Source organism: Colletotrichum truncatum (assembly GCF_014235925.2).
Source record: "Colletotrichum truncatum strain CMES1059 chromosome Unknown Contig_0004, whole genome shotgun sequence".
Lineage (NCBI taxonomy): Eukaryota > Fungi > Ascomycota > Sordariomycetes > Glomerellales > Glomerellaceae > Colletotrichum > Colletotrichum truncatum.
This window is the reverse complement of record NW_027222401.1, coordinates 672,402-688,478: the sequence shown is the minus strand read 5'-3', so window position 1 is coordinate 688,478 and position 16,077 is coordinate 672,402. Positions and strand designations below refer to the sequence as shown.

The window sequence follows — 16,077 nt, the reverse complement described above, 5'->3', positions numbered from 1 at the left end:
TTGACTCAGAAACACGTCAAGAACGAATAAGAAGCCGCCGACGGTGTCCGCTGGGTGATGAGCTACGATGATCAGCGTCTTCAAAAAAAAGCACGTCGGAACGAAATGCATGGCAAAACTCGCGGGAGACTGGTCGGCACAGCATGAAGAAGCACTAAAATATCACTGCCTAGCGCGATCTCGATTTGCAATGGAACTGATCCATAATCAACCGGGCGGCATTAGCGCCGACCGGTATGAGGGGGACCGGCAAGCCCACCGCGGGGCGACGCGCACCCTTAAAAGTCGGGGGGATTATCGCCCCGGCCCCCGCGAACCACGGCCCGACAACAGCGCCACAAACCGGATCCTGCACACCACTCGGCGCCCGTCATTTCCTCGCTCCTCCACAGGAGCGGAAATGAAGCAGACAACCAGAATTATCTTTTCCCCCGTGGGCAAATTATCGTTCAGCCGCTGCTGGGGTTTTTTTGGGGGGGAAAGAAAAAAAACACGTCAAGGGCACGCCTGGCAGCTTTTTGGGGGTCCGAACCCACTGTCTGGTAATGTACATGGTAAACGGCCTAGAATACGGCCGACTCCGACTCATGTCTGTATGCATGTGAGACACCAATCAGTAGTTTGCGTGGATTGAAAAGGTTCCAACGGCAGGAAACCTGTGCCTCATAAGCACACGCTGTGGGTAATGCGTCGTCCGACTGTTGCGGTTATGGGACTTTGGAGCATCCAGTCATGAAATCGAATCATTGATCACTCAGCCTCTGCAGCCGCAGACAATCTGCATACCTCCCTGCACTATTACTTCTTCGCCATGCGAAACTTTGGTTTGTCTTGTGTTCCCCTGCCGGCTTATAAGCGGTTTTCATTTCCTTATTTTGATGCCAATTGGTCTTGGGAGAGAAAAGTCTACATAAAATGTTAAAAGTGGCCACGGCAAGAATCATGAAGGCCACCAACCAAGCGTTATATCCTCTAATATGTCACCCAGTTGACAAGTATAGTCATGAAGGCGTGGCCAAGTTGTCACATGGGCATCTACACGCGAATACAATGCACGAACAGGCTCTAATGCCACACTGCAAGATTCGCCGCCCAGTTCCAAGAATGTAAACCAAAAATGCGGCCTCATATCAGATCAAACAGCTTCCAAAAAATTGAATTATCTTATTTTTCTTCAAAAACAGGAGTGACGCCCTTCTTCAAAATAATGTTACCGTACTTCCTGGTCTCGCCCGTCGCCACAATGGCAAACGCCTTCTTCGACCTCTCATAGAACGCAAACCGCTCCAGCATCTCAATCTGGCCGTCGTACTTGAGCGCCTTCCTGAAGTCGCCCTCCACACTCGCGTCGGCCGTGTCGCCCTTGACGACCTCCATCATGAGGACAGGCACGACGCCGTAGTTGTCCAGCTCGAGGAGCGGCGAGATGCCCGCCAGCAGCCTCGACACGGTAATGCCTAATCTCGTACGACCTGTCAGTTTTTTCATGATTTAACGGCGATGCTTCTCTTGCAGTTGAACTCACCGTCAGCTCTCAGGACGGGGATGTGAGGCGGGCAGATGGAGTGAGAGGGGAAGTGGGCGTCGGCGAGCAGAATCTCGTCTCCGTGACCCATCTCGGCCAGGACCTTGAGGAGGTCGGGCGAGATGACTGGTGAGATTCCCTTCAAGACCATTTTTTGATGTTTTGTGTGATGCGTGTTCTATCGAGGTAAAAGAAGAAAATATGAGAGACAAGCTGAAGGAGGCCTAAGTGTCTTTTTTTCTCTCACTTTGACTTTTGACGGTCTAAGATGTCCCCACGACCCGTTTCGCAAAAAGTGGAACCAAAACTCCCCAGACACCAGATCTGATAATGGCTCAACTGCCGCGTGGAGACTCTGCAAGAAAATGAATGCAGCAGACCTGAAGCTTTCATATGGAATGACATGTTCTATTGCGGAAACTTGTGTGTATACGAATACTCCCAATAGCCAGCAGACTCGAGCCGCGTTGATCTGCCAAGCCCCGGGAATGGAAACCAAACATTCCTTCGCCCTCGTCGCATTCAACCCAACACAGCCCAAGGCTTCTTGTACCACCTCAACCTGTCCTCGAAAGTCACTCCCATCCCCCTCAAAGTCTCGTCTTGACATTCCATCCAGTCGCGTACCATATCCTGCACATCTGCCACGACCGTCTTGTCCGCCGGATGATCAGCCTTGATTAGCAAATCTCCAACGAGCTCAAGACGCAGGTAATCCGCCAACGACGGCTCCTCGGCAGTCATGACATCGTTCAAACGACCCAAGCGTAGAGCGACCCGCGTGAAATCTTCCTTCTTAGGCGTTCTCATGACCTCGTCCTTCAGACGCGTGAAGTCGCCGTGGTAAGGTAAGCGGCGGGTAGCCAGCCGGTCAATGTGAGCCGACAACTCCGATACGAGGGCATCGATATCCTCGGCCGACGCCGGCTGCTTGGGCGAAGAGCAAGGGATAGGAAGCACGGCAAGGCTCAGCTGGAACTTGTTGGGCAGGTCAAGCGGACGTCCCGCCGCATCGGCGCCTTCGGTCTTCTTCTTCTTTTTCTCCTTCCGCAAGCGGACGTCCTCGACCATGGCGATTATGTCCCGCGTCAGGGGGACGCAGTTGTCCCGCCAGCTCTCCCACTCCCCGCGCCCGTGGAACCTGTTCTGGCGCAACCGGTTGATCAAGTCATCAAGCGTCTCGAAGTCGCCCTTGGAGATGAGCCGTGCCGCGGCCTCGCGCACCAGATCCTGCATCATGCGGACGGTCACCCCCTCCCCTTCTCCCAGTTGTTTCGGGACAACCTCTTCTTTGGGACGCTGTAGCTGGAGCGCGGCGAACTGGAGGCCGAGCCCGAATGCCGCTGCTCCAGGCTGGTCGAATTGCCGCAGCCAGTGCTTGCCTGCGTTGGAGGCGACTAAATCGTGATTCTTCTTAATCGCTTTTGTGGCGCTTGCAATCTCTGGCGGCGGGTCGAGGTTGAAGAGCACGATGTCGCGCAGCATCTCAAAGAGCGAGGCCGGCATGTAACTTATCCAACCTGTGGCAAACCGTTCAAGTACGCTGGGGCTCACTGGCCATCTGGGTAAGGGTTCACCGGTGCCTGTTGTGAAGTTGTTCTTCTTGAGGAAGAGGTCTATCCAGCGGCTGTTGTTCACGGCAGACTGTTCCAGTGCGTGGCTAATGAGCTTTGCAATCCTCGGCTTGTCGTCCGGGTTGAGCTTCGCGTTGTGTGATTGCTTAAGCAGCAAATCCAAAAGCGGTGTCTCCTCGCCGACATCAGGTAGCCCCGTAGCCCAGTCCTCCTCCGTAAGAGGTCGTCGCTCACTGAGCTGCGCGGTAGCGGGCACGATGTAGGTCTCTAGCGCGTCAAGAACGCGAGCACGCAGCTCCGGCGGGCAGTTCGGGACCTCCATCGTGCTAATCAGGCTGCTGACGATGGTGATTCTGGCATCGATGTGTCTTGCCTCCGACAGCAGTGAAACGAGGATGTCGCAAGACAAGTTCACGCTGATGAAGGGGTTGTTTTCCAACACCTGTGCCATCATCTTGATCGTCGTAACCTTGATCACCGACGGCTGCGGCTTGCCGTCCACCGCCAAGGGCCGCGCATTCTGCTCCCGCATCTTGTCTCTGAAGGCGCTGGCCATGCCCTCCAGGAACTCCCGGGCCGCTTTGGCAGGTAAGGAAGAAAGGAACCCGACGTTGACAAGCTGCCTGTGCCACGAGCTGTTATCGTCCCCGTAGAGAGTCAGGTCGCGGATGAACGGGATGGCCAGGGACGGCTGGTCGCTACGGGCAACGCGGAGGACGATATGGACGACGCTGCCCATCTGTACTCGTAGTCTGTCGGGCCCGAGGCGAGCCTTCATCCTTTCTAAGACAAAACGGGCGAGTTCCGCTACCATCGCAGAGCTCACGCCCAGGAGCTTGTCGAGCACGTAAATCCCCGAAACTGCCCCGTACGAGGCTGCCACAAGTGCCTTGGACGCGGGTGTGTATAAGAGCGCTTCCACCTCGATAAGGGCGTCCATCGTGGGCTTCCATAGAACCCTTGCAATCTCTGTGAGTTGCTCGTCACGATCCTCCAACTTTGTCATCTCGTGGAAAAATTCGGTGGTGCTCTTTTTAAGTCGGAGGTCTGCTATGGCCTGGGGGAGTTGAAGCAGACTACGCCATGACGAACTGTCGAACGACGGTTCTTGAACGGCCATGGTCGCGGTCTCAACGAGGTTGACGAGAATCATGTTCGCGAGGCCGACGTCTGTCTCTACCGACGAAGCTGTAGCAGCTGCCGCCGCCGGTGTGTCACGCTCCGGGACGGCGCACAGGAGGGCCTGGAGTTCCGCGGTCTCTAGGATGTCGGCGCCGAACAGCTCTCTCGAGGCTAGCGAATCCTTGATAAAGCGGCGCGCCCAGATGACCGCGCTCCCCAGTGACTCCAGGTCACCCGCAGCGACGCATAGACGCAGTGCTGACTTGGCCCAGAAGGCGCGGTCTATTGCTTCGCGTGCTTGCAGCGCCTTCTTCCTCCTCTCCTTCACCAACTCGCGAGCTCTGTCGCGCCATGCCGCCTCGCCAAACGCAACTTGGGATTTCTTGGCGAGGAGAGACCTGATAATCTCGGGATCTGCATGGCGACTTCCACTTGGGATTCGGGTCTGCTTCAGCACTGTCCTCTCGTAGGAACCAGTGACGGAAGCAATGAAGTCGCCACTAGGATGGGCCTCGGCAAGTCTCTCAAACAAGCGTCTTGCGTTCTCGACGTCGATGGAAAAGAACAGCTTCGCAGGCCACAAGTCGCCCTCCACGGGTAGGCTTCGCAGTCGAGCCAGGCCCTGGTCCGATCCATCGTCGATGTCGATGCCGTAAGTCTTGATGTGTCGGAATACCAGCCGAAGGAGCTCGTATCTCGCCTCCGGGCTCTTGATTATGCTGATTAGTCGATGCAAATCCGCCAGATCGAGCCTTCGTTTTTCTGCGGGGTATAGCTCAAGCAGCACCACCAAGTAATCCTTCAGCTGTTCCTTGCTTTCCGCCGGCGCCTCGTTCCACCGGTGTATAGTGTACTGGATCAGTCCGCCTTGGCCGACGTGCAGCTGGCTGACCAGCTGATCGGGGAATTTCTGGATGGACCGAATCACGTAGTCCAGGAACTTCACACGGGTCTCGATATCAGCCCGTTTCTTGGCGAGACGCTTCAGCAACGGCATGGCAAACTCGTCGAAGAAGTCGTTCGGTATCACCACGTCCCCCTCTATCGCCAGGAGCTTTTCCAGAACCTTTTCGCATAACAGCAGGTTCCCGCCAAAAAGCTTCCTCTCATTCTTGAACTTGGTATCAACCGCGTCGGGCGTGAATATCTCGGCGAGAAACTTCTCCTCGTATCGTCCACGGTGCCCAAGCGCTACCGCCTTTTGCTGGAAAGGAGTCCACTCGACTCCCTTCTCCTCCCACTCTCTCACCACCTCCAGCTCACACGCGGGCACGATGTCCTGATAGAATTTCCTTAACGGCCTGTTGTCCTGCGGCTGCTCAAAGAGAAGCCTCACAAGCTCCCCGAGCGCCGCCCGTCTCTCGGCCCTCACATTTATCGTCGACGAAGTGCGTCCCAGCTTCTTGCAGAGCATTTGTACGTCGTACACGCTGAACTCGGCCATGAGGGCAGCGAGGCCCGCGGCTCCGCCAACGGCCGCCCATAACGGGTGGAAGTAGTTTTTGCGCCGGAGTGCTTTGCCGAGGGAGATGATGGCCGAGATGCGATTACCCGCGCTGGAGGTTTGCCGCAGGGATTCTGCGATTTCTGTAGCGCTGGCTCGCCCCATGTTTATTGATATGAATTAAAACTGGTGAAGCCGATGAAGCGATTGTGTGTGTAGTAGATGATTATTTGGCTAAACGCTGAAAATCGTGTAAACTTATATACACCTTTTGAGACCAAAAAAAATGTGAGTCAACATTCCTGTCTTCGTCTTCCAAGAACAATACAGTAAATGCACTATTGTCATTGAGGCCAAGCCGAGGTTGGGCGGAGAACACGAGCTTTCCTGAATTGTGACTCTATTCAGCCATGTGCGAGTGAGGCACGGGCTGACTCAGAGTGCCATCGCAGCTCACCCAAATAGACACGATCGATCGGGTGAGAAGCCAACAGACCGTTGCAAAATACCGTATTCGTCTCGTATCTGAGGCCAAATTCTATAAAACAGTGATGCGCATTCTAACCAGTCACCGGCGTTTCCACGCCGCCCAAAAAGGGGAAAAAAAAAAAAAAAAAAAACCAAGGCACATGCGCTGCATACCGGACCAACCGCGATGATTGAAGCGGGCGATGACGGGCTAACCTTCATCTTCTCATCCCCTACCGCATCTCCCCCCTATCTTCGTCCGATCTTTTTCGTCTCTTGTTAAGTCAGATATTCCAGGAAGAGCCGTCGGTAAGTGACACACACACTCCACCCAGTCGTCCGAACCACAGCCTCAACATGAGCCGCCTCACGTTTCACAATGAAGGAGCCGCCAATATACAGCAGACACCCCAACACGCGCCATCGAGTGGCGGTGCGCAGAACGGTTTTTTGGCTCAGGGGGGGGAGCCAAGTTCATAAAGGAGACAAGGCAACTCATAAGTAGGCAGGTCTCTCAAAAAACGAAAACATCAGTTTCCTCATTTCGCTTCAACAACTTTAGCCGAGCTAAGACAACGCTGCACCCGCGCCCTCATATCAAACTCCATATCACGGAGCCTCAACTCACGACGATCTACATATACGAGAGAAAGCAGCCAAGTCCGCAAAGCCGATGGGTGAACGATCATTACTCATCCTGCTCGGGACCAGAACAACATTACACACGGCAAGCAAGAGTACAAAGTATCACTCAAGAGCGACCTCAATCACGAGCGAATTCGAACCCGATATTGGTTTGCAAAACCACAAAAAAGATGGATCTAATAGACCAACCTAACCTCCCTAAACCGAAGCTCAAGTCGAAAACGATAGGTACAAAGAACCAAAAGTTTCCATAAACGAAGTACCACGACCTGACAGATGAGTCAGTCATCAAGTGATGACCACTCCAACTATCAATGGCCGGGCGATGAATCGAAAAAAAAGAGAGCAATATTCCATGTTGGGATTGTTCCAGTTTCCCATAAGATTTTCTTGTTCCGCGCCAGATCCGTAAATGCATCATCATCAATTTCCAGTATCCTCGAATCATGTTCTCAGCCGGCGCGGCAAGGCCAAAACGCGAGCTATCCATCACGCAAGTGCCGCATGGAGATTTGTGAAGAGAAAGTTAACTCATGCCATTCGTTGGCGACCAAAGCGCATGATTCAAAGGGTCCCATCAGAGGGGACGAAGGAGATCGGAAAAAAAGGTTAAGCGATCCCCTGATAAAGTACAGCTGTAGAAGTGAAGAAACGCCTCGCTCATTCGATCGAGTCCATCTGCACCCGTACCCAGTGGTCGCGTCGCAAACAAAATACCAGATCTGCTTCAAGCGGGCAATGTGAAGGGTGCAAGTGCATTTTGGGCGAGTCCAAAGAGGTTCTCAGTCGCGCGCCGCTTAGTTGCCGCTGACGGTGGCAGCGCCCTGGGGAGGCAGGACATTCTTGGCGAAGCTGCCGATGACGTTACCTAGGTCGTGTTAGCAAGAAGACCTGGAGAACAAGTGCGCCAAGATACATACCCTGCTTCTTGTAGTTGCAGACAGTGTACCAGCTACCAATGGAGCTGAGGGTACCGGCAGCGCAGTACTGAACGGCGCAACCAACAGTGGCGGTATCAACCCAGACCATCTGGGAGAAGTGACCCCACTTAAGGAAGTTGGTCATGTCAGGGCTGTCCTGGCCGTAGCCGGTGTAAAGGTTGAGCTCGCCGTTGTACCACTGCTCAGTGATAGCCTTCTGCGCAGCCTTGGCGGCACCGAGGGTCTCAGAGCCAGTGGCACCCCACATGGCGAGGTTCTGGCCGTAACCGCCACCTCCAGTGGTCCTACTATTTGTTAGTTATTTGTTACCGTGTGATGGAGCTGGAGGGCATCTTACATGTCGTGCTCGAAGACGCATGTCTTGGCAGTAATGGCAGCGTAGCCGGCAATCTCACTGTCCCAGGTCAAAGCAGGGGCAGAGTGGTTGGAACGGTGAATGTTGTGAGAGTTGATGCAGGCAGTCTGGAGGTCGTCGGTGGCAGGAACGCTCGGGGCAGCAGCCTGGGTAGTGGGGGCGACGGGGACCGGCTCAGGAGTGGGCGTAGGAGTGGGAGTGGGAGTGGGAGTCGGGGTAGGCGTGGTCTCGGGCTCAGGGACGACCACGGGGGGGATAGAAGGCTCGACGACTGTGGGCTTGGGGGGGTCGACGGTGACCGTCTCGTAGATGGGGGCGGGGGCCGAGGGCTCAGGCTCGGGAGGGCTGCTAACGGGAGCCTCGTAGACGGCGGGGAGGGACGGGGTAGGAGTAGCCACAGGTACACCCTCAGTGACGGTGACGGTGACATAGTCGATATCCCAGATGGTCTCCATGGCACGGGGATCAAGGACGCGGGGGTCGATGGCACGACCCATGACAAGGGCGGCGCCGGAGGCGACAAGAACGATGGAAGATCTCATTTTGACGGTTGGAAAGGTTTGATCAACGAGGAATGTCTAAAAAGATGGTCAGCTTCGCCTGCGAAGTATAGAAGTGTAAAGAACTGGGGTATATGTTTCAAAAGAATGGATAGTATTCGCATGAATGAATGTGCAAGTGAGGTAATAATGAAGCAAGAGGAGAACGGGATAAAGTGAAGCAAGAGGGAACATCTTCAGTCAACGTCAGATTATATCTGTGGCTTGATATATCTTCTTGAGCTTGAGTGAGATCTTCCGGTTGCGACACAACGGCGTGCCACCGGCAAGCCTTGATGATTCAGACTCCCCACCGGCGACATCCTCATTGTTCGGGAGACCGAATCAAATGGATTGAGTGCCACGTGACCAGCAAGAAAAACGAACAAAGACTATTGTTCAGAGGAGACTGCGTTACGTGGTATGCAAATGTCTCGCAGGTGGTATTTGCCAACAATAGTATTGGCGTGCGAAGAATGACGAAAAGACAATGGGGGGATCGAGAGGGGCTAGACTAGCCACTAACCTTGATGATTTTGTCTTGAGTGTCTTGGAAGATTCGCGGAATCTAGCAACCTAGGATCCTGTCCGGGTGATTTTAAGAGTTGTTGCGGCGGGTACAAATTTGAGTAATTGGATTGACGATGCAAACGTGATCCCGTGGGGTGGTTCTCAGAGCCAGCTTATGTGTGAGTGATGCAGCACTGCTGATACGGTTCCGTCAAGGACCTTGTGGTAGGATGGTTAAAGAGTGTGGTTGAACAACAGGAAAGACCTTGTTGTTGCTAGTTGGATGTATGTTGGACGAAGGAAGCCGTATGTTTTTGATTTTGGGTGGTAAGCCGAAAACAAAAACTCTCTCGATGAGAAGGTGTGAAGGAGTGACGATGCTAAGAGCAGAGAGCGTAAGTCAGGTGCCGTTAAGGAATGTCGGTAGCCTATCCTTCTATCCTGGAAGGTTGAGGTGCAGGAGAAAGAGGGGATTCCGACGTCAAGACCCGGGGGAAGACCTACTGGTTTTAAAAAGGAATGGACTGTGTCAAACACGACACGATGAGGCGACCGAGGCCGAAGGAGTGGAAGGCGGAGAAGTGAAGGGGGTCAAAGAAGTGGTCTCTTCGGGAGTGGTGAAGCAGAAGGAGAGACAAGACGTTGGCGGATGGCGAGGCCGGACTACTAAAAGGGAGCCAACAGGAGGAAGAAACCCGCACGACTGGGATTTGAGGGACTGGGCAACAGTCTGAGCGTGAATCCAGTGGTGGTCTAGTCGGGGGCCAGGGTGCAGGGGCTGGCGACCAGGGCAGCCGGCAGCGGCCCAGAAAAAGTGTGTAAGTAGTTTATTGCGAGTGCTTGGAGTAGTGGCGTGTGTGTGACGGCGCTGGGTTGTTTGGGGGGGTTAGTGGTGGTGTTGCTGCTATTGCGCTGCGTGGGTGCAGTAGACTGTGGTGGCGTGTGGACTATGGGAGGGGACCTTGGATAGCCAGGATGTAGCCAAGGGACCCAAGGCCAGGACGGGGTTGTGGCGCGCGGGCGAGTTTCCTCGGAGGAGTGGATATGTGTGAATAACGAACGAACAAGCGGACGGGACGACGGGATCGTTCAGTAAAGCTAAACCCTGCAGGAAAGGTGAAAGAAGGTAATGAAAAACATGGGACAAGCAGGTAAAGAGTGGAGGTAGCGGTGATGAAGGCAGGCGATCTGGAGGCGAGACAAGCAAGCATAGAGCAACCAAGATAATTAGTCTTGTTTGGCTTGTCTGGGGTGAACAGACAATCTGATCGTCCAACTGCCCTCCAAAAATGCAAATTGTGCAGGAATAGGTAAATACGCAGCAAGTACGGATAGGCAGGTACAATACGGATAGGTGGTGGTGCTAACTGCAGGAGGTGGATTTGGGGGTTGCTTTAGTGGCCAACTGTGGGGTGGCCATATCCCAAATTGTGTTGTTACTATGTAAGGGAAAGAGTGAACTTGGCTTGCATAGTACTCAAATAGTCGTCTTTCCTCTCTTTAGTCATTCCAGCGGTAACAGGCAAGACCAAAGGGGGCAAAATGGAAAGAAGCTTGCAATTTAGAGGAATTTGGAAGGCGGCACTGGAAACAGTGGCTGTTCCTTCCCTCATGCCTCGTGGGAATCAAAAACAGCAGCTTGGGCGAAACCCTACCATAAAAAGAAGCAATGTCCCACGGATTCAAGAATCCTTAATAGTAACATCAGCCACGAGTGTAAAGTCAAAGATCAAAAATAAATAAAAGAGCATTACAAGCGCGCCTGGCCTACCAACTTGTGCAATCAGCCCAAGCTGGGGCAGATCCTCGCAGCTGCACTGCACCACTGCATCTCTGCATCTTGGCCCCCCAAAAACCCGCTCTCTACAAGATACCCCATCGCCTGGTCAACTTCCTGATCTGGCCCGCCGAGCTTGCCGTACGAGGCTTTTTGCATACAGCAGGTATGCTTGACATGCCGCGTACACTCTTCTATATGTGCACTATCGCCCATAGATGCCAGTCTATCGAGATTAATCCGTTATTGCTCTGGTGCTGTCCTTGTACACGTCAACCCAGACCTTAGTCAGTGCAAGTGCAGTAAACCCCTCAACACTAACACTGCCCAGCTGTATCCAGGAGTCAGGCAAGTATCAAGGAGTCGCTGGGTCAGCTGCAGGAAAGTTCACGACTCAGCTGAGCGTCGTGAGCGCTGACGACTCTCTAACAGACGCGAGCAAACGTCTGATCTCCTCACCAGTCTTGATAGAGTCCCCTGACCCGGCCTCGTCTGGTTCCTCAGATGACAGCGCGGCAGCCTTGGCTGATACCGGCACCTCAACAGCCAGTCGTGTATCCTCAGGACCCCCAGTATTTACAATGGCGGAGTATCCGTTTGGAGGGGGAAAAGGGGGCTTGCAGATTTCTAGGCGTCTTTTTTTTTTTTTTTTTTTCTCCCCCCCAATATCAAGTAGAGCGTAGCGCTTCCTCGGCGTCTCGTCTCCTGGGCGTACGCCCCCCTTCTTCCCCCCTCACCCACGTCCCGATGAGTTCCCGGCATTCTTGACCAATCCCCTTACGGCGACTTGCAGGCGCCCTTTCCCCATAGGCCAATAACGAGTGATCTCATCTGGTACCTTGCAGATAGTGGGGTCTCGCCTTCCTTGATTGCTGCAAGGGTCAACCGGGCGTCTCCATCAAACAGCACCTGGGCCGGGGAGACCCACCTCTCTGAAACGGCCTTAATTTCGGTGGGGACCCGTTCATCCAGTCTTGCGTAGGCAATGGACTGTGCTTTCCCTCTCATCCACAATGTGTGTGTGTGTGCCAGGAATCCATCCACTTCTTAAAATTGTTTTCTCGATGGCGATGGCGCTTTTGCCGGGTCGATCACTGCAACGCTGCACTTACACTGTGCGTCAGCGCTGTCCCTTGTCCAAGCAATTGGCTTAACTTTATCAGCGCATCGACTTGGCTTCGACGTTCAGCTGCTGGTGGCTCACTAAATGATCTCATTACCCTTCATGTAGTCCCCTCTGCTGACTTCTCCACATCAACTGTTCTCGTCTTGCGACCACCGTATCATCGCTCACGAAATCTGCATGGTCTAACGGCCGATGACGACGAGGCTCGTCCAAACCTTGTACCCTTGCGCGGGGGCTGCGATGAGCGAGATGAAGCTGCAAAACTTTCCGCTCCGGTTCCAACATGATGCTGTTTTCTGGGGTACAAGCACTGCATCATATTAGCCGTGCCTGGTGTCCACAGCAGATGGATACCAACATGCAGCAATGCTATCTTGATGGTAAAGAAAATAACAATTAATTGCGATGAGAACTACGATGGCTCATACTCTCAGGATGCCAATATACCGGTCCAAGCTAAGGCACTCAGACAGATAACGTGCAACTGGTCCTATCCCCCAAATGCTGCAACCTGTAGGCAAACATCAATGGACGTCTGTTCAATTGTTGTATCTCCTATCCAGCAACCAGCGGGGTGGTCCTGGCGCGGTAGCCAGCTAAGCAAAGACTCCGGATCAACCAAGCGCTACGCAGCTCCGAAGGAATAGTAAAATCTATCAATCACAGCAGTTGAGCTCAGTGGCGTTCCGACGTCCTTGCCCACGCGCGCCAAGCCACGGATGCGGACAATTTCATCTAGTGTCAAGCGCATTGAAGTCGCAAAACCCGGTGTTTTATGAGTGTGAGAAGATGCGAATGATGCAAAGCCAGCAGGCCATTGATGATGAGCAGAATGAAGCTTTCGCAGCTGCCTTGCCGGGCAGTTAACCTTCCTTTGTGGGACATCCTCCCTTGATCAACAAGAGCCAAATCAAGATGTCTCCGATTGTGCCAATCTCCCGTCTTGCACCCTGGGCAACAAACCATGATCCGCTGCATGATCAAGATGGCAACGTGATAAATGATGCAGCAGAGTTAGCCTTTTAGGGAGTCTTCCAGAACTGACAGCCTACTCCATGGTTGGATGGCTGGCCAGTGCACCACTTCTGTATTGATTTACCTTAGTAGGAAATACAGTAAGTCATACTTTGTATTTTTCATGATTCAGTCGCATTTCTAATGTGGAGAACCTCATTGTCTGTTCTCGTCTGTCAAATCGGTTTTACGAGCCCGTCATGACTTGACATCTACGTACGTAGTAGATGCCATCCGTCAATCGAGAAAAAATCCGACTTTCGCGCTGCCACCGGCCATCTAGAAGCGTCGTTGCTACTGACTGACGTGGAGTTCTGACAGCGTCGATCGCCCGGAGGTTTGTCCCCTGTGGGAGAAGTGCACAGATACGTCCCGCTGGACCAGTTGGACTGTAACCTCGCCATTTGACAATGACACCTGGTCCCAGGATCGGGAAACTTACATCATCTCGTCTATTGGAACTAGATCAGATGCCGTCCCATCTTCGCACATGACTTAACACCGCTCAGCTATAGAACATCTCATTTCATGGCATCTTGGTATTCTAGATGCATCCTATGAAACTTATTGCGAAGGAACAAGCGCATCTCCGACACGGCCATCCCAGTCATCCTAACCTGACAAGCAGGGTCTTCCTTCATGCTGCTATTTCGTCCCAATTCAGCGCCTGGCGGCAGCAATCAAATGCTGTCTCCCGCTGATGCAGTTCGATCCGCCCCCCAGGCCATGGACGCCCTGACTACCAAAGATATCACAACGGGGGTTCCCAACGGGGAGGACCCTGACGGTGTTGACCAAGGACGAAATGAGATTTTTGTTTATCTCCAGGCCCCCAAACACCCTTAATCTACAATGTAGCCACCGAAATCTTGTGAGGGGTTTTTACCCTGCATCTCTCTCATGGTCCTCCCAATGCCGGAGACCCGCGGGCCACACGGCACATCACACCCAGCTACACTAACTCCGGGGAACGCAGGATTCCCCTTTAGCCTGGCATCTGGGACTCCACTGGCAAACGGCAAAACCCAGGTCTCCTTGGGTCGTAAACTTGCGAACTCGCCATCAGTATATACCATCATCAGCTCATCTCCGGCCCACGTCCGAATGATTCGCAACGCATAGCAAATTTCGCCCCCCCCCGCAAGCCCGAGTGAGTGCATATTGGCTACGAATCCTCCGAGGCAATCCCGGGCAGAACAGGACAGAACAGAGCAAGCAAGCAAGCAAGCGAACAAGACAAGCAAAAGAACGCAACGGACGTGCTCAGAACATGCACACCAAGATCTATCGGACCAAACGTCTGCTTTTACTGGAGCACCCATTTTGATTAGCGAACCATGAAAAACGAAACTCAAGCCCCCCGCTCCCCGGCCGTATGAGTCTGTTTCCTCGACCCAGCTCTGGTTGGTTTACAGACGTCAAATAAGCCAAAACAGCTAAGCAACTCCCCGAAACATCTTGTTTGACCATTGGGTCTGGCCGCGGCCACTTTTTGCTCGGCCCGGTCGTTCAGCGCCTGCACCTTTTAAGGTTGCCGCTACGTTGACGCCCTCCAGAAAAAAAGAAAAAAAAACCGCGTGCATGAACCCTTTTTCGCACTCTACCTCCTCACTCATCTCTTCGACATTGACATCGATGCCATTGGCGGTTTCACGATGGCATCACATTTGATCACATTGTTTATAGCCCGCAAATTTGCCATCATTGCGTTTTTCCCCCCTCCCCCAGTGATTTCTTCTTGGTCGTGCAAACGCAATGGAGTGCGCTTAAAACGGGCCACAAGAAAACAGGATCTGGGGGATCCAACACTGCAGGATCTCAACGCCTTGATTTCTTAGTGGCGGGAGGAGAGGAGGGGGGGTCTCAGACAATTAGTGACACCGCTGCCGGGATAGACCTTTAAAGGACCCTCAACCGAGACCAAACCGCCGGTGTGCAAACGACGCCTTAGTATCAGCAACATTGCCCATTCTACCTGCAATCTTCCAGAGTCTTCGCAAGCCAAGCGAGTCATTGTCGTCCTCCCCCTCCCCCAAAAAAACATGCCCGTGATTTCGGATCTTGATGGCAAAGATATATTTTCCCCAACGGATAGTAGAAGCGGAAGGGGTCTTAACGTGCGACGTTGAACATGTCCTAGTCCGGCTAACTGTATTGTCTGGGATTCCAAATCAAAGCGACTTCGAGTCCAGACCGAGTCCGCATAACCCAGACTGAGATTCCCTTCCATCCCGGAGGCGTCGTCGTCGTCGTCGTCGTCTAATCCCGTCGCAACTGCTTGGAGAGACAAAGTCGAGCCAGCTGACCCTCCCGTGTCCCTCGAAGGTAGTTTCTAGAACCTCGGCGTGACTCCGTCTCCCCGATGTCTAGAAACAGAGATGGCGAATAAGCCAGCGTGAGATGTAGACCTCGTCGTGCGAAGTGTTCGCCCCTCCCCCAGCTCCTCGCGTTCTTTGACACATCGGACACGTCCCACCCACCATCATATCATGGCCTCCTGCTCCAGCTCCCAAGTCACAACAAGCCTTAAAAAAAAGACTGAGCTGCGTGGCCCTGTGGCTGATATCCCGCCCTTCCCGCGTCTGAGATAGATTATACTTTCGGGCATGTTTGCCGGCGAGGCTTCCCGACCTCGGCAGAAACTGCCGCCGAAGCATAAGATTGGAAATCCATAGGAATACCGCATCCGCAGGAACCATTCCAAGTGGCGAGTTGTTTTGGTGTTCAAGTTGAGAATAGTAGTGGCAACAACTGAATGAGAGACTGGCAACTGCTCTCCAGTGAGAATTTGGCTAAATCCCGCTCACGCAACGCCCTCCATCCATCGCCACGAATATGATCACAGGGTACAGCGCATACGGTGGATCGTTGGGGCCCTAAGTGAAGACACCTTTTTCACGCTGACATGTCTCGGGCGCCTGCTGATGGGGTTGTATAAGCATGCTGTCTTGACAGCCGAAAAAAGCCACGCGGGATCCGTTGCTCGGCCTTCTAAGCAGGAACAGTCTAGCATGACCATCCGGGGGACCTCACGTAG

The 16,077-nt window shown here is 53.4% G+C and overlaps 4 protein-coding genes across 4 annotated transcripts; all 4 read right to left on the bottom strand.

Moving 5' to 3' along the window:
- Positions 1-1,164: 1,164 nt before the first annotated feature.
- CTRU02_206984 (l-fucose mutarotase) lies at positions 1,165-1,676 on the bottom strand (the record flags this gene model as incomplete). Its single annotated transcript, XM_036729402.1, has 2 exons — positions 1,165-1,457; positions 1,526-1,676. The coding sequence occupies 2 exons, from the start codon at positions 1,674-1,676 to the stop codon at positions 1,165-1,167; spliced, it is 444 nt and encodes a 147-aa protein (XP_036578909.1).
- Positions 1,677-2,047: 371 nt separating this feature from the next.
- On the bottom strand, positions 2,048-5,830 carry CTRU02_206983 (uncharacterized protein; the record flags this gene model as incomplete). Its single annotated transcript, XM_036729403.1, has 1 exon — positions 2,048-5,830. The coding sequence occupies one exon, from the start codon at positions 5,828-5,830 to the stop codon at positions 2,048-2,050; it is 3,783 nt and encodes a 1,260-aa protein (XP_036578910.1).
- A 1,066-nt stretch (positions 5,831-6,896) lies between these two features.
- CTRU02_206982 (uncharacterized protein) lies at positions 6,897-7,226 on the bottom strand (the record flags this gene model as incomplete). The annotated part of the gene is made up of 1 exon (XM_036729404.1): positions 6,897-7,226. One exon carries the CDS (start codon positions 7,224-7,226, stop codon positions 6,897-6,899), a length of 330 nt encoding a protein of 109 aa, XP_036578911.1.
- Positions 7,227-7,575: 349 nt separating this feature from the next.
- CTRU02_206981 (scp-like extracellular) lies at positions 7,576-8,616 on the bottom strand (the record flags this gene model as incomplete). The annotated part of the gene is made up of 3 exons (XM_036729405.1): positions 7,576-7,646; positions 7,699-8,003; positions 8,057-8,616. 3 exons carry the CDS (start codon positions 8,614-8,616, stop codon positions 7,576-7,578), a joined length of 936 nt encoding a protein of 311 aa, XP_036578912.1.
- Between the last annotated feature and the right edge of the window lie 7,461 nt (positions 8,617-16,077).